A 25894-nucleotide genomic window follows, 5' to 3' on the forward strand; every position below is an offset into this window, starting at 1 on the left:
GATTGAAGGGTAATCTGCACTTGTGATGTAAGGACTGCTTTCGAAATGGGGTCACCCTCCTGCCTCATAGCACCCAAATCCTAACAATACGTCACACACACACACACACACACACACACACACACACACAAGGCACACATATGCACTCTGGCTGTTGACCACAAAGGACTCCATCATGTTGATAAAAAAGGGAAAGAGGGACAACTGCTAGAGCGTTAGACTTACTGAGGCGTATCGGCCTTTGATGTCAGTTTATACTTCAGTGCACAGACACCGCAGACTTGCACACTTTCTCACTCCTCACATCTCTCACACTCCATCTCTCTCTCTTACTCACACACACACACCTTATTTAATTGTCTGTATGTTCTGCACACACACACACACACTCACACACATATACACACACATACCACCTAACCTCGTTATTCTTTTGTTATTATTTTGTCTGTTTCCCCCTTCCTACACAGACCACACACACACACACACACACACACACACACACACACACACACACACACACACACACACACACACACACACACACACACACACACACACACACACACACACAAATGCATCAGTCAACATGCCTAGTCTGTAGACACACAAGAGCACAGACTCGGACACAGACACACACTGGTCATCCTGCTTGGCAAACACAGAAACACAATTAGACACACACAAACAGACACACGCACGCACACACACACATTTCACCCAGGATGGGAATTTGATTTCCCTCTGGGTCCTGCAGATATGCTCCCTTATCATACATCTGAGGCACAGCAATGGCCCTGGTATTCAGGAAGAGTGTGTCTGTCCCTGTACCGACACCGGTAAAGAAAAAACTTGCGTGCACACACAGAGGTGTAACCGGCTAAATGTGCTGTAGTGCATATGCCAGACCAGTCGATGTAGCCGCTGTGCAGAAGCTTCATGTTTAATTCGCGTGAATTGCATAGAAGAAAACATTGTTGAAACAGTTTGTTAAGCAGTCGCATGAAATAAGAAGACTACAGACAATTTGGTTTTCAATTCAACTGTTAAACTAATAAAGTTCATTTTCAATAAAGTTCATTTTATGTGACTGCTATGTGGAATTTCAAATGCTTAGCCTACGCATTGCATTAGGTCTGAGCACCACTGGAGAAAACACTAACATGCAGTAGGCTATGTAGGCTTTGCACCTACAGGCGTCTACACGGCGAAAGTTAGCCGGCGGTTTCAAAAATTCCCACTCCGGAAGCCGGTTTCAAAAACTATCGGTTTCAGTCTCCTAAACTGCCGGCGTCGTGTACATGCAAGGCGTAACCGTTAACAAAACCTCACCGGTTTCACAAAAACCGGCGTCGTGTAAACAGCACCAAAGGTTTCAACGGTGTGTTTCCGGTTGGTTGGAAGTTTGACTGTTGGGTGGAAGAAAATATCATGGACTTTGTTGCGATAAGGAAAGGAATGAGGGAACAGGTTAATGGCAAAACAGCAAGTTCAATCTCAAAATGTTCAGCTCGTTTCAACGGATTCCGGTTTGAACAACATGTTTGGTCGCAACGGTGTGCAGCGATTTTCATCAGACTTTGAGAGATGGTTTCCTTCTGTTTTGGTGCGTGCAGAGGCGCTATCCTATCATCATCAACATGTATGCAAATCCTGTAGTCCACAATGTATCCACCTAAAGTCATTTACAGATAAAAGATAGGAATGAAAAGTCACTAAGAAAAATTCAAATCTACTGTATGACCTATTGCAAATATACAGGACAGATGTTAAATTCCTAGTGCTATAGATAATGGATTTCACACAGTATTCAATCAACAACCGTACTTACCATCAAAAACTAAATCACTAACCAATCAGCCTTTGTGGGCAAAAAAAACATCACCAACAGAACAGCATTCAAGAGCCTTTTACTGGAGTTATTAAGCAGGCACCTTCCTTCATTTGTGTTTCATTGAATTAGGCTTAGTGGTATCTGGCATCCCAGACACCTCCTCACTCATGATGGGTTCTTTACCAACAAATCCTGACAACGAACCAAAGCAGCCAACACAAAAATCACTATCAAAGCAGCCTCTGTGCGCAGTAAGTAGGCTTCACTAGTAAGCAGGGATTAGAAATAGTTCAGTACAAAAGTACAAAAACAAAAAACGGAACCAAACAAGGATTTTTTTAAAAAGATTGAAAAAAAAAAAGCTTTCTCAGCTGCGCTTGCGTGAACAACAGAGCATTCAACGCAGCACTGTTTATGTTGAATCAAACACTTTTCAATTACTTCAGCAAAAGAGGCTGGTAGCTCTTGGTTGTAAAGCGTAGACTTTATCCTCGTATTGGGTGCTCTTGGAAAATGGGAACAGTTCATGAGAAGGAAAGGATTTTTTTTTTCCTCAGGAAGAGTGAATCCACTGACAGAAGAAGAAACCATTCATCTTCTTGTCCCCTCCAGTAGTTGAATCAAACCCCCAAAAAGAGGAAGTGGATACCATACAGTACATCTGTTACCTCAGGCTATAAAGTAGTTTCAAAGAGTTGGGAAGGAGTAGGCATAACACTTTTTTATGATGTCAAATTGGATAGCAAGGCTTACTCAAGGACAAAGGCACAACTGATCATAGTGGTTCTTCTTGCCAATTTACAATAGTTAAAATCCTGTGGCACTGTTTGGAAGTTGGAAGTGTCAGGAATAGGAGCATCCTTGATCCTGGCAAAACATTGTTTTTACAACCCCAGAACAGAAAAAGTTGGGACGTTGTGTAAAATGCAGATTAAAAACAGATTGTAATAATATACAAATCTCGTAATCCCATATTTAGCAGCAAAAAGGGCAGACAACATATCAATGAAAATTAAATTAAATTGAAAATTTTGACTATTTCATGGAAAATATATGTTAATTTTGAATTTGATGCCAGCAACATGTTTAAAGTTTTAGAGTTTTGAGATTTAAATGTTGTCCCATTACTCCATGATACAGGATTTCAGTTGCTCGCCATTTTAGCACCTGGACTCTTCATCTATGGAAAAATAGTGTTTAAATATGTGCAGAATTCATTTTGGCATTGTTTTCCTGAAATATTCAATGTCTTCCCTGGAAAAGACATTGCCTGGATGGCAGTATATGTTTGCTCAAAACTCAAAACCTGTATACATCATTCAGAATTGATTATGCTTTGCCAAATGTGCAAGATGCCTATGCTGTAGGCTCTAATGCTCCTCCACACCATCCATCATAGATGTTGGGTTTTGAACTGAGCACTAAAACAAGTTGGATAATTAGATAGGCCTTCTCCTCTTTAGCCCAGATGAGTCCATGATTTCCAAAAAGAATGGCAAATTTTAATTGGTCTAACCACAGGAGCTTTTACCATTGTATTTTGTGTTTCATGTGATTTTGCAAAATGTCTTCAGCTATGAGGTTAATACACAGGGACAGTTAATATGGTATTATGGCTGTTTATGATGCCCGAGGCACCCCCATCGAAAAACTGTTGGTAGCATCGCACACTTTAGGTCAATATCACACCGGAATTCTCCTTTAAGAACCATTAAAAGGACATTGTTTCATCATTTGTGCACACAGGATTACACAGAGTGATGAATACCCTTACATCTTTACTTCTAAGACACCCTGCCTCTCTGGGATGCTCTTTTTCATACCTAATCGTGTTACCAGTTACCCTAATTAGTTGTGAAACATTCCTCCTTTTGTTTTCTTATCATTGCACAACTTTTCCAGCATTTTATTACCCCCGTCCCAACTTTTTTTTAAAACATTTTGCTGGTATCAAATTCAAAATTAACATCTATTTTCCATGAAATAGTCAAAGTTGTAATTTTCAACATTTGATATGTTGTCTATGTCCTTTTTGCAATTAAATATGAGTTTAAGAGATTTGCAGATTATCACATTCTGTTTTTATTCACATTTTACACAACGTCTCATCTTTTTCTGTTTTAGTGTTGTAGCTCAAAAGTGACTTTTTCACTTCAACTGTGACAAAAGTGACTTTTTCAACTTGCTTTCTTTCTGAAATAATACTGGAGCATGTGCCCCTTATCACTGATTGTTTGTAATAGTGCATTGCTTGGGCTGAGTTGCTTTGTTTCACAAGACTGTGCACAAACAATGTATTATTATTATTATTATTATTATTATTATTATTTTAAAACGTGCACACTGGACTTACAGCTCTATGATCGGCATAAGAATTTTGCTGAATTTGATGAAAATTGTTGCTGAATTTGGTGCTGTTATTGGGGATTAGCATTGATGAAAAGACATGTTAAACAAGGGTGATTCAATTGTAGCTAAATCAACAGCTGTTCTTTGAGTATTGATGATGTCACAGTGTCTCCTCTTGTGTTTCATAATCCCTTTCAGGGTCAGAGGTCATTGTTGGAGTAAACAAGTACCGTCTGGAGAAAGAGGAGACGGTGGAGGTGTTGGCAATCGATAACACCATTGTGCGCAACAAGCAGATTGACAAACTTAAAAAGGTCAGTTGCTTCGCTGGCTCAGTGCGAAAGATGTGTGTGTGTGTGTGTGTGTGTGTTTGGGGGGGGGGGGGGTGTCTTTCCAGAAGGTACAGGTGTAGGCTTTTCATTAATTTTTTAATTAAACTAGACGGCTTAACACAACCATAGGACATGCTAAATATGCTTGTCATGGGCTAATTGGTGCTCCTAATCTAGTCAGCATCAGCGAAGGAAAAAACTAGGATGGCAATTTTAGAAAAGTTGTTTGAAATTCTCTCTCTTTTCAATGTGAGAGTTTATTTGCTTCTCTCTCTCTTCCTCTCTTCATTTTAATTTCACATGGACTATTGTTGACTTTTTTTCACTAATACTATATACTGATCTGGGGTTTGTTATAGTGCATTTGAAATCTGCCTTTCAAGCTCACAGTCAATTTCCTTAATGGATTTATTGAAACTCTGTCAGCTTGTTCTGTGTAGAATCTATGTTTAAAGTTAGTATGAATTCCTTGATGATTTTACAGTATATTAATTCCATGATGTTACATTTTAATATCCATTTTTAAAGAAATGAATTGCGATCAATCACAGGAGAGTTCAATTTCACAGCTCTAAATATCAAAATCATCCAACACCCCACAAAGTGTGCAATGCCCCCCCCCCCCTTCCTTCCAGAAATGACCTAGGCTTCTTTGAGCAATTTATTTACTGTAAGACCATTCAAGCAATCTACTTTAACTTGACCGTGTGTGCCTACCCTTTAGTGCTTTATATTTTGATAGTGCAATGCCCTCACTGAGGGGAACTTCTTTCAGTCTGTGTTGTCTGTGTCTGGTTTCTCAAGGCTCTGTGTGTTATCTGGGCATTAACTTATGTTACTTAAAATAATAAAAAAACATGTTCTATACAACATTCCCCACCCCCCTAAGCAATCTATGCAGTCATGATTGGATATCATACAACTACCACCACACACACACACACACACACACACACACACACACCCTACCCTGATATTATCTGGACTGGATTTGCCAACCCACGTAGCCTAGGAGATGGCTTTAATCTACAGAAAGAGACATGTATCTCCTTTTTTGCAGGCTATGTAACATTTTCAGCATGGCAGGTTTGATATAGTTGAATTTGGTCAGCATCTTCAGTAGACTTGATGTTGTTATTTATCTGTGCGTCTGTGTGTGATCTAGGGGCCTAATTTGAATGGTGGGCTAAGTACAAAGTCTTGAGTCTAACTAAAATCAATTTAAGAACTAAGCAAAGTCAGTTTGTTAATTTAACATGGTGAGTAAGACCTTTATACCCAAATATTGTCGAGTCTGCTCAGTGCCCCCACATGAAACATGATCGAGATCCGCTCCTCTCCCCCACCACCGCAAACCCACACAGACAGACGCACCTCTTGTTCCCAGGGCTACCCAGCACACAGTGCTTGCTTTATCCCAAGCAGGCTCTGACCAGGTTCAACACAGGTTAGAGCAGGGGTCTCCAACCTTTTTTGGGAATGAGGGCTACCTGAAGACCCGAAATCATATGGAGGGCTACTCATTTGAAACAAACATACCGTCACCCCTTTTTTGCGAGGGTAGTCCTCCTAAATAATAGGCCTATGAGATTTGTACTTTTAAATTATCAATATTGTGTAGGCCTATGCAACACTACCAACATTTTTGTTCAGTTTGTTCATTTCAAAGTTTGCATGGGGAATCTAATCTATTTTTTTTTTAACAAAAAAAAACAATCGTTTTGTGCAATTAATAATTTGGGTTAAAATTTGTACCCAATTTATACCCACCCACCATTATGAATTTAGGGTTTGTTTGAGTTCTGATTTCAGTGGACAATTCAGTTTTAACATTTCAATAGTAATCACCCACACCACCCTAACATATGAAAACTCCTTTTAAAGTTATTGCACACCTGAAATCTCTCCATGATCTGACAAAAAAGGTAATGCACAGTCCTGCTCAGTCATGCATGCCACAACATTTTCAGCGCTATTATACGGCAGTAGCCTACGGAGGAGAAAAGGCCTGTGAGCTAAAGCAATTGTTTTTCAGTTCTTGAACAATCATGCAAGAACCGTATTTGACGAACATGGAATGGCCACAGAACTTTTGCAAAGATATGCTTCCATTGGCTACACCAGATGAGCTAGTTTTTCCCCCTTTACTGTCTACAGTATGCGTGCGAGCAGCGTGTATGCGCTCCGCTTCTGTTGTTGTTTAAAGACTGAATAGGAAACGGATTTGGAGCCAAAGGCTAAAATTTAACGCAGCTACAATTTGTAAGATATCACCAATATCAATGTAATGTTACAGATGTATTGCTACATACATTCTTAAAATGGTTCTGGTCTAGACTTAAATATCGATTGAAAACGTCCTAATAGAGCGTGTTTTTAGAGCGTGATCTGCAGGCGACCTGTTGGCTATTTTTAGAAGCTGCGCTGGGGGCGCCTCATAGCCGTCCCACGGGCTACCTGGTGCCCGCGGGCACCGTGTTGGAGACCACTGGGTTAGAGACTGCGCTCTGGGCTTGAAACACAGAGGTTGAGCTTGGAAATAGGCTGGGTAACTTTGCAAGGCATTGTTTCCTTTACAAGGATGTTTGGATTTCTCTCACAACAGCAGAACGCAAAAGGTCTTTACTCTTGTGTGAGCTGATTCAGACATTGGTGTCATGAGGTGGACCTCGCTTACTGACCGCAGGGCACCACTGAGACCAAGCGAGGTGTATTTTCTTCCTTCCCCGCCGCCTCGGTGGGAAAGCAATGTAGTATGTTTGCCATTGAGATGGTTTGACGTCAGTGTGGCCCCTAACTTGATGCATTTGTTTCTTGTGACAGGAAGACAATGATTTTAGTCTGACCCCCCCCCCCCCCTGTGTGTGTGTGTGCGTGCGTGCGTGTGTGCATGTGTGCGTGTGTGTGTGTGTGTGTGTGTGTGTGTGTGTGTGTGTGTGTGTGTGTGTGTGTGTTGAGATGCACTGAACTATTATTTTGAAAACTTTACTTTTTCCATTCACCCTAGGTTTAGCCAATGTGTTTATGTTCAATGGTGATGGTGCATGGTAAAAAAGAAAATGTTTATGAACTAGAAGCCTATCACCAGGAAGATCCATCCAGCATTTTAGTACAAGAAGGCTGAACAGATTTAGCCGTGGGTTTGCTACCTAGGACACAACACATTATTGCATTGCACGGTCACTCTAGGTTAAAGGCAGCTGCTAAAAGAAAATAAACATAATACAGTGTTTTAGACAACAAGCTTAACATTGTAGTTCAGCTAATAAGGTAGTGTGGTAATAGCACTAAAGTCAATGCCTCAATTCATTGAGTGGACAAAAGGCATCACTGCAATGTAAGTAACGTAGTGTCTTTTGGATTAGTGTCTTTTGGTAAAAGCATCTGTTGAGATGAATAATATGATGAAAGAATGAGTTAATTAAATGTTCTATTTCCTTTTCAATTGTCATAAAGTCCATTGAATTAAATTGAATAAATGTGAATACCTTGGTGAAGAATAAGACATCTGCATCATATGCATCCAGAGAAGGGGTTCCTTCGAGTGTTGCCTTTGGCTGCCAAGCTTTGAGCAATGCTATGGCAACAACCCTCATTTCCTGTTCGATGAAAGCTTGTGGGTTGCTGCCTGCGAGGCCATTTATTGCCTCTGCCCTTGTCGTTTTTGCAAAATCCTGCTCTTGCCTGAACTTCTGCCCCGAACCTGAGTCAGGGATTTGCTGAAGTTTTCGCAACGTTATTAGTTTGAATGTGTGGTGTGATCCGAAAGACCTGTTAAAGCATGAAGGTATGATGGTCACCCTATTTTATGAGATGCCCTCCCCCAGTCCATTTCAATACTGAAGACAGTAAAAAATATGAAGGTTTCAGTCCTTGACTAAATGTTTGATCTGCTGGATCATATAAGATTGAATGCAGTAATCCATTTAAAAAGCCTCATCTGGTCAAATGGCTATTTTAGGATATTATTCAGTTCTGCCTGTTTTGCTTTTGATGTACAGTGAGGAAAAGCACACCTACTTCTGTTGTGCACCCTATTCCACTGACTTTCTGATGAGCGTCTGTATTTTCTACGCCAGTAGCCAGTTGGGCGAGTCCTCCTTTTTACCCACAATCCTCCACTTGAACCCCACAAGACACCTTTTTATAGTAGGTAGGGTCAGTGAGCACCCTCGCTCATCAGGGCTCAACATTAACTTTTAAAAGTGGTTGCCAGCTTGGTAACCAGGCATGAGGTATTGGTTGGCAAAGCCACCAAATATTTGCCATCATTAATAGCCTGCTATTTGTTTGCATACTGAAATAATGATGACACTAATTAGTCTTTAGACACATATTTGAATTTATTTGACTTGTATTTCACATAGCCTAGGCCTATTTCATGACAGAAATAGAGGGAAAAGAGATAATACATATAATATGTCCCTCACAATAGTATAGTACTATAGTACTAACTATAGTAATTTGCAACTATTATAATGAGATTTTTATAGTAGTTCTATGGTAGTGTATAGCCTAATGCTGTGAGGTATTCTGTGAGGTTCTGTAACATCATATCCTTACCCTAAAGCAATATCTAAGAAGGCCCAACAGCGACTACACTTCCTGAGAATTCTCAGGAAAAACCACCTCGAACAGAAGCTGCTGGTGTCCTTCTACCGGTCTATCATTGAAAGCATACTCACCTTTTGCATCACAGCTTGGTATGCGGGTTGCTCGGCAGCAGACAGGAAGGCTCTGCAGAGCAGAGGATCATAGGCACAGCCCAAAAGATCATAGGCTGCCCTCTGCCCTCCCTGGAAGAGCTCGCCGACTCCCGCTGCCTCAACAGGTCCAGATCCATTTTCAAGGACTCTGCCCACCCTGCCCACCACCTGTTCAACCTGCTTTCCTCCGGCAGGCGTTTCGGGTCTAAAAATGCACGCACCGCCAGACTAACCAACAGTTTCTTCCCCTGGGCCATACGTTCACTAAACCAAAAAAAGAACCCTCTGCAAACTGTGGCCACCCCTCAACCCCCCCAATCTTCCCCTCTCCTGCCATGATCAACCTCTAACTCCTCTGGACAATATTGCATTCTGTGCACCTATGCACTAAGCACTTTTCTTGCTATTAGGCTGCGGCTATTTTACTCGTGTGCTGGAGGGTGTTCTGTCTGGGAGGGTTTGGAGAGTATTTTTGTGTGTAAATGTTGTGCTGCATTTGGGGCTGGGTGGATGAGAGTGTGTGTGAGAGTAAGAGAGAGGGCGGAGCATATAGGGGATGTTTTTCTGTATATTTACCTATTTATTTATGAACTATATATTGCTCTTTTAAAAAAAACACGGTAACACTTTACTTGACGGGTGAGTTCATAACACATTCATAGCAGCTGTCATAAACTGCACATAAAGCATTCATGACTGTTTCATGAGACATGACTCAACATTCATACCAAACCTTTCATGAATGTGGAAGACAGAACAACGACAACTTGTTAAAATAAAAGTCCAACAATTGCAATGAAACAGTTATGAATGCTTTATGTGCAGTTTATGATAGTTGCTGTGTTTACCAAAAACACTGACCAAGAGTGGCAACTTGAATTTCGTTGTCGATACTCTGTATTTTATGCAATGACAAATAAAGCTTCTATCTATCTATCTATCTATCTATCTAGTGTCCCAGCATACTAGGCTAATACTTCTACAGTAGCCTATGTCCCAAAATGCTACTGTAGAAGTATACTATAGGAATAGTATTCCTATACAATTCCTATAATATTTTGTCTCAAAATACTAGAAGACTCCTATAGTTCTTTTTCATAAGATTCATACAATGTACACTACCAGTCAAAAGTTTGGAGACATTAGATATTTCCATTCCACTCTGTTATAGAGAATTCCAGCACATAAGCACATATAGTAATGTAATCTGAAAACTGCTGCCCTGATTATAAAAACAATGCAAATGATCTCAGCTGGTATTCTGTCTATAATAAAGTGGAATGGAAATTTCTAAGTTGTACAGTATGTGAGGCTGCAAAGAATTGCATGTTTGACGTCATTCATTTTCCAGATGGCACTGTCTCGCGACCTTAGCAAAGCTCTTTGAAGCTCTTTTATGCTGCTTCAATCACCAGTGTTTATCCAGTCCTTACATCCTGAACGAAGTATTTCCCAAGACAAGAGAACTTGTTCTGTCATTTATTGCTGGGTACGTTGTGCACGGTTGTCAGTTTAGTTTTCTGTCTCTATCGAAGATTCCGGAGTAGGCTATTTAGGCTCCCATGCCTGCACAAAGCTTTTTCTTGGGAGCAGAAAAAGCGAGTGCTTGTCACTTTCATTTAATTTTGCACTTTAACGTTAGTGTTGCTTACAGATGAAGTCTGATTAGTTTTAATGCCAAATCCAAATAATTTGACATGTGAAAGTGAAGTGAAAAATGCATTTCTGTATCACAACCCTGCGCATGTGGGAAATACAACAATTATGTCTGAGAGTGGGAACGTAGTAAACAAATCAGAATGCAAATTTAAACATCAGCAATGCATAATATATGCTCAAATACCGTCAATTTATTCATTGTAATAAAATCATATTGAAAGTACAAGAAAAAAGTGGGCTACAATATGTGGTTGCCACAGGGGCAGCCAGGGGTGATGAGCAGGTTGCCACTTGTCACAATTTGGTTGCCAAGGGCAACTGTTAATGTTGAGCCCTGTCGCTCATGCATGTGAGTTCTAATGCATCCATCTTGCTCTTTCATTTACCCATTACTCTCTCCATCACTCTTTATTTTCTCTCTCTCTAGAGTGAGTGAGAGAGAGAGAGAGAGAGACAGACATCATTACATGTGAGTGGTGCCTCTTTAAAGTGGGTACAGGTAGAAAAAAGGTCAGAGGATAATGGCTCATCTATGAGGATGAGCTCCCATTGGGCCGTCAGAGAGAGAGAGAGAGAGAGAGAGAGAGAGAGAGAGAGAAAAAGATGGCATCCAGCAAGTAAAGGATGGCATCCAGCCACACACACTTTCTGCTAATGAGCAAAACTAAGGAGGGTTAAGTGCATGGAAGACCTGTGATGGTGTGTATAAATATGGACCCTTTCAAGAGAGTTCCATTATCAGCATCATAGTTGGCCCCACAAGACTTCCTTTTTAACATTCCATATGTTATCTTAATGCAGAGGAAGTAGTTTGGGGCCCAAATAGAACGTTCAAGCATTGTTTTTGTTTACCTTGTTGAAAGGGTCTCTAAATATATGGTCCCATACTGCGCTACCGCCCCTAGCGTTCATGTAAATGTTGCATCTCACGGACACGTGTGAGTACACAACTGGCACACCAAATGAACACCGGATATGTGTTGCTGCCATGATGTGCATACATACGCAATGCTTAAAGTCCGTAGGCTTCTCCCTGACTTCCATGCTACAAATGTAGTTCCCCTGCAAGCACCAGTCACGTGGAATATTTTACTTATTACGTTGCCTAAGTTCCTCCAGTGAACTGTAGGTCAGTCCAAACTGAGATTGCTTTATGCTGTGCTGGCGGCTTTGTTCAGTAAATCTAAAACCTGACTGCCCTGCTCTTTTCAAACCAGATACTCCGTATTTTATCAAGTGATATTACCAAGTAGTTCACAAGTGCACACACATACACACACACACACACACACTTTTGGTGTATTTTCAGGTTGCTTGAAGCAGTAGCACAGAGAGAAGGGACAGAGTGTTTGGGAGGACAAGCATGCGTGGAACTCTGTGTAGTCTAGTGCAGGGATTGAAAGGGAGATTGGTGGGTTTTTTTCCAGGGCATGTGTAAACATTATAGTAGTTAATATGGAAGGTACATTTTAATTAATGAATGCTTCAGATTTCACTCCGGGGTTTAATACTATGTGTTTTGTATTGGCATTACATTTGCAAAGTATGTGTGTGTTTATGTGTGTACTTGTGAGCTCTTGGTGATAGTACTTGATAAAATAGTTGTCGCTGTGGTCAATGGTCAAAATGTCTTCCAAAAATATTGAGTGTGGCTGGTGACAAGGAAGCACCCCCCCCTGACCAAGAGTGGCAACTTGAATTTCGTTGTCGATACTCTGTATTTTATGCAATGACAAATAAAGCTTCTATCTATCTATCTATCTATCTATCTAGTGTCCCAGCATACTAGGCTAATACTTCTACAGTAGCCTATGTCCCAAAATGCTACTGTAGAAGTATACTATAGGAATAGTATTCCTATACAATTCCTATAATATTTTGTCTCAAAATACTAGAAGACTCCTATAGTTCTTTTTCATAAGATTCATACAATGTACACTACCAGTCAAAAGTTTGGAGACATTAGATATTTCCATTCCACTCTGTTATAGAGAATTCCAGCACATAAGCACATATAGTAATGTAATCTGAAAACTGCTGCCCTGATTATAAAAACAATGCAAATGATCTCAGCTGGTATTCTGTCTATAATAAAGTGGAATGGAAATTTCTAAGTTGTACAGTATGTGAGGCTGCAAAGAATTGCATGTTTGACGTCATTCATTTTCCAGATGGCACTGTCTCGCGACCTTAGCAAAGCTCTTTGAAGCTCTTTTATGCTGCTTCAATCACCAGTGTTTATCCAGTCCTTACATCCTGAACGAAGTATTTCCCAAGACAAGAGAACTTGTTCTGTCATTTATTGCTGGGTACGTTGTGCACGGTTGTCAGTTTAGTTTTCTGTCTCTATCGAAGATTCCGGAGTAGGCTATTTAGGCTCCCATGCCTGCACAAAGCTTTTTCTTGGGAGCAGAAAAAGCGAGTGCTTGTCACTTTCATTTAATTTTGCACTTTAACGTTAGTGTTGCTTACAGATGAAGTCTGATTAGTTTTAATGCCAAATCCAAATAATTTGACATGTGAAAGTGAAGTGAAAAATGCATTTCTGTATCACAACCCTGCGCATGTGGGAAATACAACAATTATGTCTGAGAGTGGGAACGTAGTAAACAAATCAGAATGCAAATTTAAACATCAGCAATGCATAATATATGCTCAAATACCGTCAATTTATTCATTGTAATAAAATCATATTGAAAGTACAAGAAAAAAGTGGGCTACAATATGTGGTTGCCACAGGGGCAGCCAGGGGTGATGAGCAGGTTGCCACTTGTCACAATTTGGTTGCCAAGGGCAACTGTTAATGTTGAGCCCTGTCGCTCATGCATGTGAGTTCTAATGCATCCATCTTGCTCTTTCATTTACCCATTACTCTCTCCATCACTCTTTATTTTCTCTCTCTCTAGAGTGAGTGAGAGAGAGAGAGAGAGAGACAGACATCATTACATGTGAGTGGTGCCTCTTTAAAGTGGGTACAGGTAGAAAAAAGGTCAGAGGATAATGGCTCATCTATGAGGATGAGCTCCCATTGGGCCGTCAGAGAGAGAGAGAGAGAGAGAGAGAGAGAGAGAAAAAGATGGCATCCAGCAAGTAAAGGATGGCATCCAGCCACACACACTTTCTGCTAATGAGCAAAACTAAGGAGGGTTAAGTGCATGGAAGACCTGTGATGGTGTGTATAAATATGGACCCTTTCAAGAGAGTTCCATTATCAGCATCATAGTTGGCCCCACAAGACTTCCTTTTTAACATTCCATATGTTATCTTAATGCAGAGGAAGTAGTTTGGGGCCCAAATAGAACGTTCAAGCATTGTTTTTGTTTACCTTGTTGAAAGGGTCTCTAAATATATGGTCCCATACTGCGCTACCGCCCCTAGCGTTCATGTAAATGTTGCATCTCACGGACACGTGTGAGTACACAACTGGCACACCAAATGAACACCGGATATGTGTTGCTGCCATGATGTGCATACATACGCAATGCTTAAAGTCCGTAGGCTTCTCCCTGACTTCCATGCTACAAATGTAGTTCCCCTGCAAGCACCAGTCACGTGGAATATTTTACTTATTACGTTGCCTAAGTTCCTCCAGTGAACTGTAGGTCAGTCCAAACTGAGATTGCTTTATGCTGTGCTGGCGGCTTTGTTCAGTAAATCTAAAACCTGACTGCCCTGCTCTTTTCAAACCAGATACTCCGTATTTTATCAAGTGATATTACCAAGTAGTTCACAAGTGCACACACATACACACACACACACACACACTTTTGGTGTATTTTCAGGTTGCTTGAAGCAGTAGCACAGAGAGAAGGGACAGAGTGTTTGGGAGGACAAGCATGCGTGGAACTCTGTGTAGTCTAGTGCAGGGATTGAAAGGGAGATTGGTGGGTTTTTTTCCAGGGCATGTGTAAACATTATAGTAGTTAATATGGAAGGTACATTTTAATTAATGAATGCTTCAGATTTCACTCCGGGGTTTAATACTATGTGTTTTGTATTGGCATTACATTTGCAAAGTATGTGTGTGTTTATGTGTGTACTTGTGAGCTCTTGGTGATAGTACTTGATAAAATAGTTGTCGCTGTGGTCAATGGTCAAAATGTCTTCCAAAAATATTGAGTGTGGCTGGTGACAAGGAAGCACCCCCCCCTGACCAAGAGTGGCAACTTGAATTTCGTTGTCGATACTCTGTATTTTATGCAATGACAAATAAAGCTTCTATCTATCTATCTATCTATCTATCTAGTGTCCCAGCATACTAGGCTAATACTTCTACAGTAGCCTATGTCCCAAAATGCTACTGTAGAAGTATACTATAGGAATAGTATTCCTATACAATTCCTATAATATTTTGTCTCAAAATACTAGAAGACTCCTATAGTTCTTTTTCATAAGATTCATACAATGTACACTACCAGTCAAAAGTTTGGAGACATTAGATATTTCCATTCCACTCTGTTATAGAGAATTCCAGCACATAAGCACATATAGTAATGTAATCTGAAAACTGCTGCCCTGATTATAAAAACAATGCAAATGATCTCAGCTGGTATTCTGTCTATAATAAAGTGGAATGGAAATTTCTAAGTTGTACAGTATGTGAGGCTGCAAAGAATTGCATGTTTGACGTCATTCATTTTCCAGATGGCACTGTCTCGCGACCTTAGCAAAGCTCTTTGAAGCTCTTTTATGCTGCTTCAATCACCAGTGTTTATCCAGTCCTTACATCCTGAACGAAGTATTTCCCAAGACAAGAGAACTTGTTCTGTCATTTATTGCTGGGTACGTTGTGCACGGTTGTCAGTTTAGTTTTCTGTCTCTATCGAAGATTCCGGAGTAGGCTATTTAGGCTCCCATGCCTGCACAAAGCTTTTTCTTGGGAGCAGAAAAAGCGAGTGCTTGTCACTTTCATTTAATTTTGCACTTTAACGTTAGTGTTGCTTACAGATGAAGTCTGATTAGTTTTAATGCCAAATCCAAATAATTTGACATGTGAAAGTGAAGTGAAAAATGCATTTCTGTATCACAACCCTGCGCATGTGGGAAATACAACAATTATGTCTGAGAGTGGGAACGTAGTAAACAAATCAGAATGCAAATTTAAACATCAGCAATGCATAATATATGCTCAAATACCGTCAATTTATTCATTGTAATAAAATCATATTGAAAGTACAAGAAAAAAGTGGGCTACAATATGTGGTTGCCACAGGGGCAGCCAGGGGTGATGAGCAGGTTGCCACTTGTCACAATTTGGTTGCCAAGGGCAACTGTTAATGTTGAGCCCTGTCGCTCATGCATGTGAGTTCTAATGCATCCATCTTGCTCTTTCATTTACCCATTACTCTCTCCATCACTCTTTATTTTCTCTCTCTCTAGAGTGAGTGAGAGAGAGAGAGAGAGAGACAGACATCATTACATGTGAGTGGTGCCTCTTTAAAGTGGGTACAGGTAGAAAAAAGGTCAGAGGATAATGGCTCATCTATGAGGATGAGCTCCCATTGGGCCGTCAGAGAGAGAGAGAGAGAGAGAGAGAGAGAGAGAGAGAGAAAAAGATGGCATCCAGCAAGTAAAGGATGGCATCCAGCCACACACACTTTCTGCTAATGAGCAAAACTAAGGAGGGTTAAGTGCATGGAAGACCTGTGATGGTGTGTATAAATATGGACCCTTTCAAGAGAGTTCCATTATCAGCATCATAGTTGGCCCCACAAGACTTCCTTTTTAACATTCCATATGTTATCTTAATGCAGAGGAAGTAGTTTGGGGCCCAAATAGAACGTTCAAGCATTGTTTTTGTTTACCTTGTTGAAAGGGTCTCTAAATATATGGTCCCATACTGCGCTACCGCCCCTAGCGTTCATGTAAATGTTGCATCTCACGGACACGTGTGAGTACACAACTGGCACACCAAATGAACACCGGATATGTGTTGCTGCCATGATGTGCATACATACGCAATGCTTAAAGTCCGTAGGCTTCTCCCTGACTTCCATGCTACAAATGTAGTTCCCCTGCAAGCACCAGTCACGTGGAATATTTTACTTATTACGTTGCCTAAGTTCCTCCAGTGAACTGTAGGTCAGTCCAAACTGAGATTGCTTTATGCTGTGCTGGCGGCTTTGTTCAGTAAATCTAAAACCTGACTGCCCTGCTCTTTTCAAACCAGATACTCCGTATTTTATCAAGTGATATTACCAAGTAGTTCACAAGTGCACACACATACACACACACACACACACACTTTTGGTGTATTTTCAGGTTGCTTGAAGCAGTAGCACAGAGAGAAGGGACAGAGTGTTTGGGAGGACAAGCATGCGTGGAACTCTGTGTAGTCTAGTGCAGGGATTGAAAGGGAGATTGGTGGGTTTTTTTCCAGGGCATGTGTAAACATTATAGTAGTTAATATGGAAGGTACATTTTAATTAATGAATGCTTCAGATTTCACTCCGGGGTTTAATACTATGTGTTTTGTATTGGCATTACATTTGCAAAGTATGTGTGTGTTTATGTGTGTACTTGTGAGCTCTTGGTGATAGTACTTGATAAAATAGTTGTCGCTGTGGTCAATGGTCAAAATGTCTTCCAAAAATATTGAGTGTGGCTGGTGACAAGGAAGCACCCCCCCCCCCCGCCCATTTTTCTCTTCTTTCGCAACAAAATATCTAGATACCTTGTGGAATTTGGGCTTATTTTGGCCCATTGGGTGATTCACACCAGTGTGAATGAGTGGACAATAGGTTTACTGAAGCAGTTAAGTTGAGGTCACAGACGGGGTAGCTGTCTGGCTCTGTTTAAGAAAAACATGAGAAAACATGAGGAAAACCTGTGGTTTTGGTGGCTGCTAATTCTGTGATGAGGTGGCAAGGTTCACAGTGTGATGAAACTCATTTTGTGTGAGCCATGTCTGTCTGGCCCACTGATCCCAGCAAAAGCTGGGTTACCTTTCAACTCATTCACATATTTTAAGTAGATTCATGAAGGTTGAAGTAGATCCATGAAATAACATAAAATTCTCATAATCAAGGGAGGGGAGTTGTGATCAAATACTTAAGGTTTTGATTAAATGGTATTCCCAATGAATGAATGAATGAATGAATGAATTAACTGAGTAGATTGTGTAAATTCATGGGTTAAATGACTCATGAATCTCTATTAGGCCTATGCCACAGACCAGTAGATTAGTATGTTTTTTGCGATCGTTAACTTAAAGGTGCAGTCAGGGATTTTACGCGGTTTCAAGTTTATAACATTTTTGTCCCATTCAACGATCATCTCACGACCGCTAGCTGCCCATTCCGTGAGTGCAATGTAAAAAAAAACCGGTCTCTGTAGGCACTGGACTTCTGTGTGACTGACAGAGCCTTAGTGACTCACTCGAGTCCTTGAGCGCCGTCACGTTGCCTTCTAATGACCCACCATGCCCACAGGCCATCCTGTGTGAGGCCATTACACTGCAGCTGTTTCTTGCTGTTTAAGTAGCCTCTAATCGAAACAGATGGCAAGGTGTAGTGTGTTGATTCACACACACACACACACACACACACACACACACACACACACACACATACCCGTATACCATCTAGTTTCTTATGTGTTTTGCTGTCTACTGATGTTCCCTCAATGGGTTGAGGCTGTGAGCCCCAACCAAGCTGATTTCGTCAACAGGGATTGAATTTAGTCTGGGTCGTAATTGAAATTAATTTCCTAATCTATTTCAGAAAGACATTAACCCTCCTGTTGGAATGTATGTCCATCTTCATTCCAGGAAAAATAGCCAAAGCTAAGCTCTAGGTGCATTAGTATGCAACTGATGGCTTGTGTCCTTGTGTGCATGCAGGTAAGAGAGACTCGTGATCCTGAGGCTGTGAAGAGATGCTTGACGGCCATTGAAGAGTGCTCTCGCACCAGGGAAGGCAACCTCTTGGCATTGGCCGTGGAGGCATCGCGGGCAAGGTTGGTATGAGTTCACCAGTGTCACAGAATAAGCTGGAGGACCTCAAGGTCTTAGGGTAGGTTATTAATGAGAGGTGCAGGAAGCAGAGGTCATAAGGTTTTACAAGGACTAGGTCATGGGAATTGATGGCCACATACTGTACTCAGTTAACTGCCACGGATACATCTCTCAGCATTATAGGTTCAATTCAGTCACAGTGTTTATACTGTACACTATGTCTATACTGTACATCTACAGCAAGGACTGGTGGTTTGTTTAAATCTAGTCTTCTCTGCCCTTTCATAACCGTTTAGTCATCTGTCTAAATAGCTGCCTACCTTTTAATAGTTGCTGGTAATCCAATGAGCTATAATTTGCTGTAGTATAAAATAAACAAAACATTTGTTTAGATAATTTAGGTGAAGTGTCCTGAGACCATTTCATTTGTTATATATATATACCAACCGGAACGTTTTCAGACCCTTTCAAGTTTTCCACATTTTGTTATGTTTTCAGACTCATGTTAAAATGGATTAAAACATTTTTTTCTCATTAACCCATTTACTCCTAAAATGCCTGCTAAAAACGCCTAGAATCCTATGGCATTCTAGACACTATAACCTTATTTCCTGAGGGTTTTCTGAAAACATACTAAAAATTGTCAACGTCTACCAAAATGTAATATCTAAGCCTCTGTAGCACCTAGAAACATGAAATAAAAAGCATGCTGCGCTACGCAGCATCAGGCGGGAGAAAGAATGTTGCGTCATGCAGCATCCAGTGTGAATGGGTTAATCTACACACAATACTCCAACACTCCACAAAAAAGCAGGTTTTTGGAGTGTTTTGTAAATTTATAAAAAATAAAAGACTGAATGTTTCATTTACATAAGTATTCAGACCCTTTGTTATGACGCTTGCTATTGAGCTCTGGTGCCTCCTACTTCTATCAATGGTCCTTGAGATGCTTCTACAACTTGATTGGAGTCCACCTGTGCCTAAATGAATTCACTGGAATTTATTAGGAGAGGCAAACATCCCTTTATATATGGCTCACAGTTGATGGTGTATGTGAGAGTGAAGGGTCGAGAGAATTGCCCGTAGTCTGTAGACCTGCGAGACAGGGTTGTGTGAAGACACAGATCTGGTGAAGGATACAAGAACATTTCTGCAGCATTATAAGTGCCCAAAAGCACGGTAGCCTCCATCATTCTCAAATGGAAAAGTTTGGAAAAACCAACAGTCTTCCTAGATCTGGCCGCTCAGCCAAACTGAGTAATCCGAAACAGATGGCCTTGGTCAGACAGGTCCCAATGGTCACTATGAATGACATCCAGAGTTCCTTTGAGAGGATGAGAGAAGCGTAAAGAAGGACAAAAAACAAACACCTGCTTTTTGGTGGAGTGTTGGAGTATTGTGTGCAGATTGATGAGAAAAAAAAAAGAATGGAATCCCTTTTAAAGCAACACCAAAGAACTTTCCCTCTGTCGCACGCACGCTATTTGTTTATCCAGCACCGGCTTTGTCCACAGACAAGGTAGAATATGTTGCATGATTTATGAAAGTACGATGTATTGCGACATCAGATGCAAGTCAAATTTGTAGTTTCTTATGTCTCATTCCATCGAACTACAGATCCGCTACCCGATCTGGCAAACTTACATAGTGCGGTTATAGCCGATAGAGGGCCGCAAAGCGACTGCAGAAGTGCTGTTCACCCTGTTACAAGTTGATGAACCACTGAAACGATTTTGGAAACATTATTTTAAGGTACAAAAAACTCTTTGGTGTTACTTTAAGATGAGTCTGAAAAATAACAAAATGTGGAAAACTTGAAAGGGTCTAAAAACTTTCCAGTTGCATTGTACTGTATATATATTAACTGCAAGGTTGCTGTGTATTCCATAGATGCTCTGTGGGTGAGATCACTGATGCCATGAAGACCGTGTTCGGAGAGCACAAGGCAAGCACGCGCATGGTGAGCGGCGCTTACCGCAGTGAGTTCGGCGAGTTGGAGGAAATTTCCCTGGTCCACAAACGGTAAGAGAACACTTTGTTGCTGACCTTGGTAAAGAAAACTGGCAAACATTGAGTTCAGCACCGTGATATTTTTTATTTATTATTTATGTCATGGCTTGGATGAATCTCCTGTTGTAAAACATTCTTTAGTTTACATTTGACTGCTTCACCACCTCAAACATCCATCACATTCTCCACATTCATAGTTGTCTCCACATTCACAGTCACAATTGCATAGGCCAGCATTTTAACAACACTAGTATAATGTGACATCCTTTATTCGTAAAACTGTGGTAAGCATGCATGTGAGTGCTATTGATGGAATGCCATACTGAGCCCTGGCCCTTAAATGGTAAGAGGATAAAGGGATAAATACAGGTGAAATGGCATTCAGAAGGCTAATCAGAAGGATCAGCAAGGATTTTTTTCTTGTTTTCGAGAAATATCCAGTGTTTTCATACCTTTCACGCTTTTCAGCAGCAGAGAGATCCTTTTTCTTTCCCATATTGCTTGAAACCTGTGGCATGCTTAATAATTAGTTTTCCTTTGATTGGGCTCACCTGGCAAACTAATTATCACGTGTCTGAGATTGATTTCAATGATCCAAAGAGCCCTGAGACCAGGGCTTTGAACCGATTTTTTCCCCCAATCGGTTCGTTCCGAACAGAAACGGAATTATAACGTTTCCGGTTATGAGTTCCACCAATAAATTGACGTTCCCGAACCGGTTAGAACAAAAAAATACTGTTCCCAGAACGGTTAATTTCGTTCCTGTCAGCTGTTTAATGCTATAGAATTATGTCACATCTTTCTCATCCAGCTTAAACCAAATGTAATAATATTACAACCATTATTAAATCATAATAATTATATTATTATTAATAATAATAATTAAATAGGCCTACAATTATTTCAAATGTGTAGTTTATTGTTAAAAGAGAAAATTTCCACAAACGTAACGACATTATTAAGACACGTGGTTATGCCACTCGGGCAACAACAAATTCCAACTGTCGGGGGGAAAGGCCATCCAGTAGGCCTACTCATACCGTAACAAGCCATCTGTGCATTAGGCAAACAGAGGTGTTGGCGCCATTTAGCCAAATGTTCGCTAGTCCATCATTAACGTGGAGTCGACAAATATAGCTATTGTTATTGTGTTTGGAATGAGCGTTTTAATTAACGATGGATCGTAATTTACCTCTTATTTAAGATGTGGAGTGGAGACTTTGTAATCCACCGCTTCTCAGTCAGCGAATGTCTGATGTGATGTCACACAGGAAGTGAACCTCAGCCGTCATGGTAACGTGCGCAGGAAAATAATTACTTTTTTTTTTTAGTTAATTAGGCAACGAAAACTTTGAGGAACGAAATAAAACCGGTAATAACCGGTTACCATTATTTTTAAATAAGTGTTCCTGTTCCAGAACATAAAAAATAATAACGTTTCCGGTTTCGTTTCTGTTCCCTGTAAATTACAAAAAGTTCCCGGTTTTCGTTTTCGTTCCTTGAACCGTTTCAAAGCCCTGCCTGAGACACAATACCACCCATGAGTTTAATTGAAAAACAAAAAAATAAATGTTTATGACACTTAAATCCAGTTTGCATAATAATGTGAGAGTGAGAGTGAGAGAGTGAGAGAGAGAGAGAGAGAGAGTGAGAGAGAGTGAGTGAGAGAGAGTGAGAGGTTCAAGGACAGTGAAAGGAAACATGACAAAAACAGGTGAGTGGAAGAGAGCAGCGACCCTACGAGCGGAAACCATTGTGTCATCATGAGTGGCTTGTTGCCAAGTCAACAAAGAAAACAAAGAAAGCAAGGTGCTTATGCAAGTGTGGTCCTTTTTTGTAGATGTTTTTCTGTGGCTTGGTAATTAAATATTATACGGCTCTTCAGTATGCTGCAGAAAGCTCCATTAGCATCAGTAAGCCTTCTCAACGTTGGGAGGTTACATAAATCTGACCAATGGCAATAGTAGAGGGAGGTTACATAAAAATGACAAATGGCAATAGTAAATTCATGTACTGTGTGGTACTTCTGAGAGTTCAAAATATACAGATGAATGCATGAATGGAATTACTCATACTATTACTTTACTAGGAAATTACACAATGAATTTCACAAACATTTGTTGAACAGCTTGTTCATAGGATATTTAATTATCTACTCTATTCGAGTCAGGTTCCAGGAATGTTAATTTTAGACTTTGGCTGTTAAGAAAAACACTTTAGTGTTTAATGTAGAGATTATGTACATAGCCTGCTGAACATTTGCAGCACAGCTCAGTAAAACTACAAAAACATACCGTTTGGCAATGAATCAAGCAGTTTGCCTGAGTCTAGGCAAGAGGTGACTGAGTCTAGATTGAGTCTGAGTCTTTATTTTGGGCATCTGGAGTGGACACATACAGTACGCAATACACATAGATCTGATGTTTCCATAGTAACTAATGTATGATCAAATTTTTCCATTTATTTTGGCATGAGAATTTAAGTGTCTTCATGCTTATTGTGTAGCAACACTTTTAAGCCAACCAGGGCATGCTTCTGAGAAAGACTCGTTTTGTATCCTATCCATGCCACAAAGAGCCTGTTTTGATTACCAAGGCAGAGGTGGATTGAAAGTAAAGTCCAGAGAGGTTTGCGCTTATGCAAGACTGAAGGTCGGCTGTGGAACGAGATTGAAGAATACATGCGCTGAGAAAGAGTATGCGATGGTGATGATGGACACTAAAGAACAGAGATTGGAACTAGATGACTGCGAGAGATTGGCACTAGATGTCTCTGCTGTCCCTGTCCCCTGTCCCTGCAAAACTGTGTACAATTTTGTTCCACCCTCACCTGTACTTTTGTCCTGCTCGCCAAAAAACTAAAACATAACTAAAACAAAACAGCCAAAGCAACTAAGAGTCAGCAGGGTGTGACGGAAATCAAAAGTTGATAAAACGTTGGCTAATGAAGGCCAATGAAAACCAGATGGGCCTAACAGTGAGGTAAATATGTTGAGGAATCTCCTCGAATTGTGTGCTCACATACCCAGAATTAGCATTGTTTACAGACTTAGTAAGACAGTTAATCCCAAATTCCTCCATGGGGACTGTCCCGGTAATTAGCTCAACTCCCTGTGGATAAGGGCATCTGTGAAATGACAGATAATGTGATGTAAACATAATATTTAGTATTTAGCATTAGATTTGCATCATTAAATCTGCACATTATTTTTCAGTATTACACCTGCCTGTTCTTGTGCGCTGCATTAAATTCTAAAAACCTTGAGCCTTGAGCCAAGGACTGTTTGCAGGATTTGTCGTGAAAGGTGGCATGAGTGCACGTGTGCTGCTGACAGCTCAAGAGCAGAGATGGGGACAGCTAGATGAAAAAGAATTAATGCAGAATTATGTATCGCCATGTTCCTGCCCACCAAAAGCCCGTAGGTAGAGGCCGACACAGGACACAGACACTCCTGCCTACTCCGGTGAACATGTGCTCTTAAAACATAAAACCTTGTGCCTGCCCCTGAACATGACTATATGTGATGATAGGGTCAACAGCTAAAGAACAGCGATGGGGATGGGAGATCTTAAGTTAACGCCGAATCCAGTCCTTTCCACCCCTCTTCCTGTAATTAAGTATTAATTATATGAAACGCCAGTCATATTAGCTCATATTAGCCATATGGGCCATGTTCAAGGGATGATTGCTCATCACGACAGGCTTCTTTTCTTGGGTGTAAAGATTTACTGTAAGGTATGCCTGGATTGTCCTTTTATAGTGTGGTGAATTATCTGTCTTAGCTGCCTGTCAGTCAGGGCCAGTCATGTAGCTCCTTGTTTTCTACCCTCCAGTAACTCAACGGGTAGAGGAACGTACTAATGGCGCCAAGGTTAGATGTTCAAAGCCAAGGTAGATGACATGCTGATTTAGCAAAAAAGGTCTCAAGAGGCCGTGGTCTACAGTGAACTGCTAGGGGGCATTGTTAGGCAGGCATGAAGCGGAGTTTGGTGTAGTGATACTCATGGAGTGAGATACACAGGTGTTTGATTGCAGATTATCTGTTTACTAAGAAAAGGCACAGTATATCTGTACTTAATTGAAAGTCTCTTTGGGTGAAGGTGACAAACGAATGAATGAATGAATGAATTAAATTAGGTAAATTAATTTATGTAAATGTAAATTGTCACTTCAATGGTGAGTTGGTGACAGTGCTTTTCATATGTGTAGAGATTTGAACTGAAGACTACTAGTAACTGAAGTTTTTATCATTTATTTTAACTAGTACTGAATACTACTGCATTTTTACATCAATCTGTGCATTGAGTGGTCATGAGTGATTTTGTTTGTTTGTTTGTTTGTTTTCTATGGGTTTCGTTTGTTCTTATGCTATTGTGGTGCCTGCTCCTCAGGGTGGTGCAGTTCAAAAGTCATGAGGGAAGAAACCCGCGTCTCCTGGTGGCCAAGATGGGGCAAGACGGCCATGACCGGGGGGCAAAGGTCATCGCCACAGGATTCGCTGATCTGGGCTTCGACGTTGACATTGGACCACTCTTTCAGGTGAACAGTTGAGCAAAGAATGAAAGCATTTGAATATCAACCTACCAAGTTTATCTAATATAACCTACGACCAGGGGTGAAGTGTTAAAATAAGAGGTGAATAAACTATGAATTCTGTGATCACGGTAAGGTGGACTGTGCCATGCCATGTGGTATCGGAGTTTTTAAAAAGGCATACAGAACATTTTTGATGATGGTGGAGGTTATTGTGTGTATTGCAGTGTGATTTTTGACTGCTAAAAGTTGCAATTGGTGAATAAACTCTTTTGGGAGGTGGATAAACTCTAAAAAGAGGTGGATAAACTCTATTTCTGAAATGTCAGAGGTGGATAAACTGCATTTAGTAGCGTTTAGCCTCCACTACATCCCTGCCTACGACTGTTTTTGAAAACCTGTCGATTGTTGTTGTTATGGACACATTCAATTCTCTTGTCATTTCACAAGGGCATCTTAGAATTTCTGTAAAGGTTGTGGGTGACGTACAGTGATGGCCAAAAGTGTTGGCACCCAT

At 40.6% G+C, this 25894-nt stretch overlaps 1 protein-coding gene across 1 annotated transcript in view; it reads left to right on the forward strand.

The window, feature by feature from the left end:
- The window catches only part of mmut (methylmalonyl CoA mutase), a 60165-nt gene that overhangs the window by 12551 nt on the left and 21720 nt on the right, over positions 1-25894 (forward strand). Inside the window, exons 8-11 of the mRNA XM_076272117.1 lie at positions 4382-4497; positions 18721-18836; positions 20725-20856; positions 25236-25383. Coding sequence (XP_076128232.1) covers positions 4382-4497; positions 18721-18836; positions 20725-20856; positions 25236-25383 — 512 coding nt within the window. The remainder of the gene's footprint in view (positions 1-4381; positions 4498-18720; positions 18837-20724; positions 20857-25235; positions 25384-25894) is intronic.

The sequence above is a fragment of the Alosa pseudoharengus genome, unplaced genomic scaffold (genome assembly GCF_046254945.1).
Source record: "Alosa pseudoharengus isolate Yale_2024_CS ecotype anadromous, Long Island Sound unplaced genomic scaffold, YU_APseudo_1.1 YU_APseudo_1.1_scf_7, whole genome shotgun sequence".
NCBI lineage: Eukaryota > Metazoa > Chordata > Actinopteri > Clupeiformes > Clupeidae > Alosa > Alosa pseudoharengus.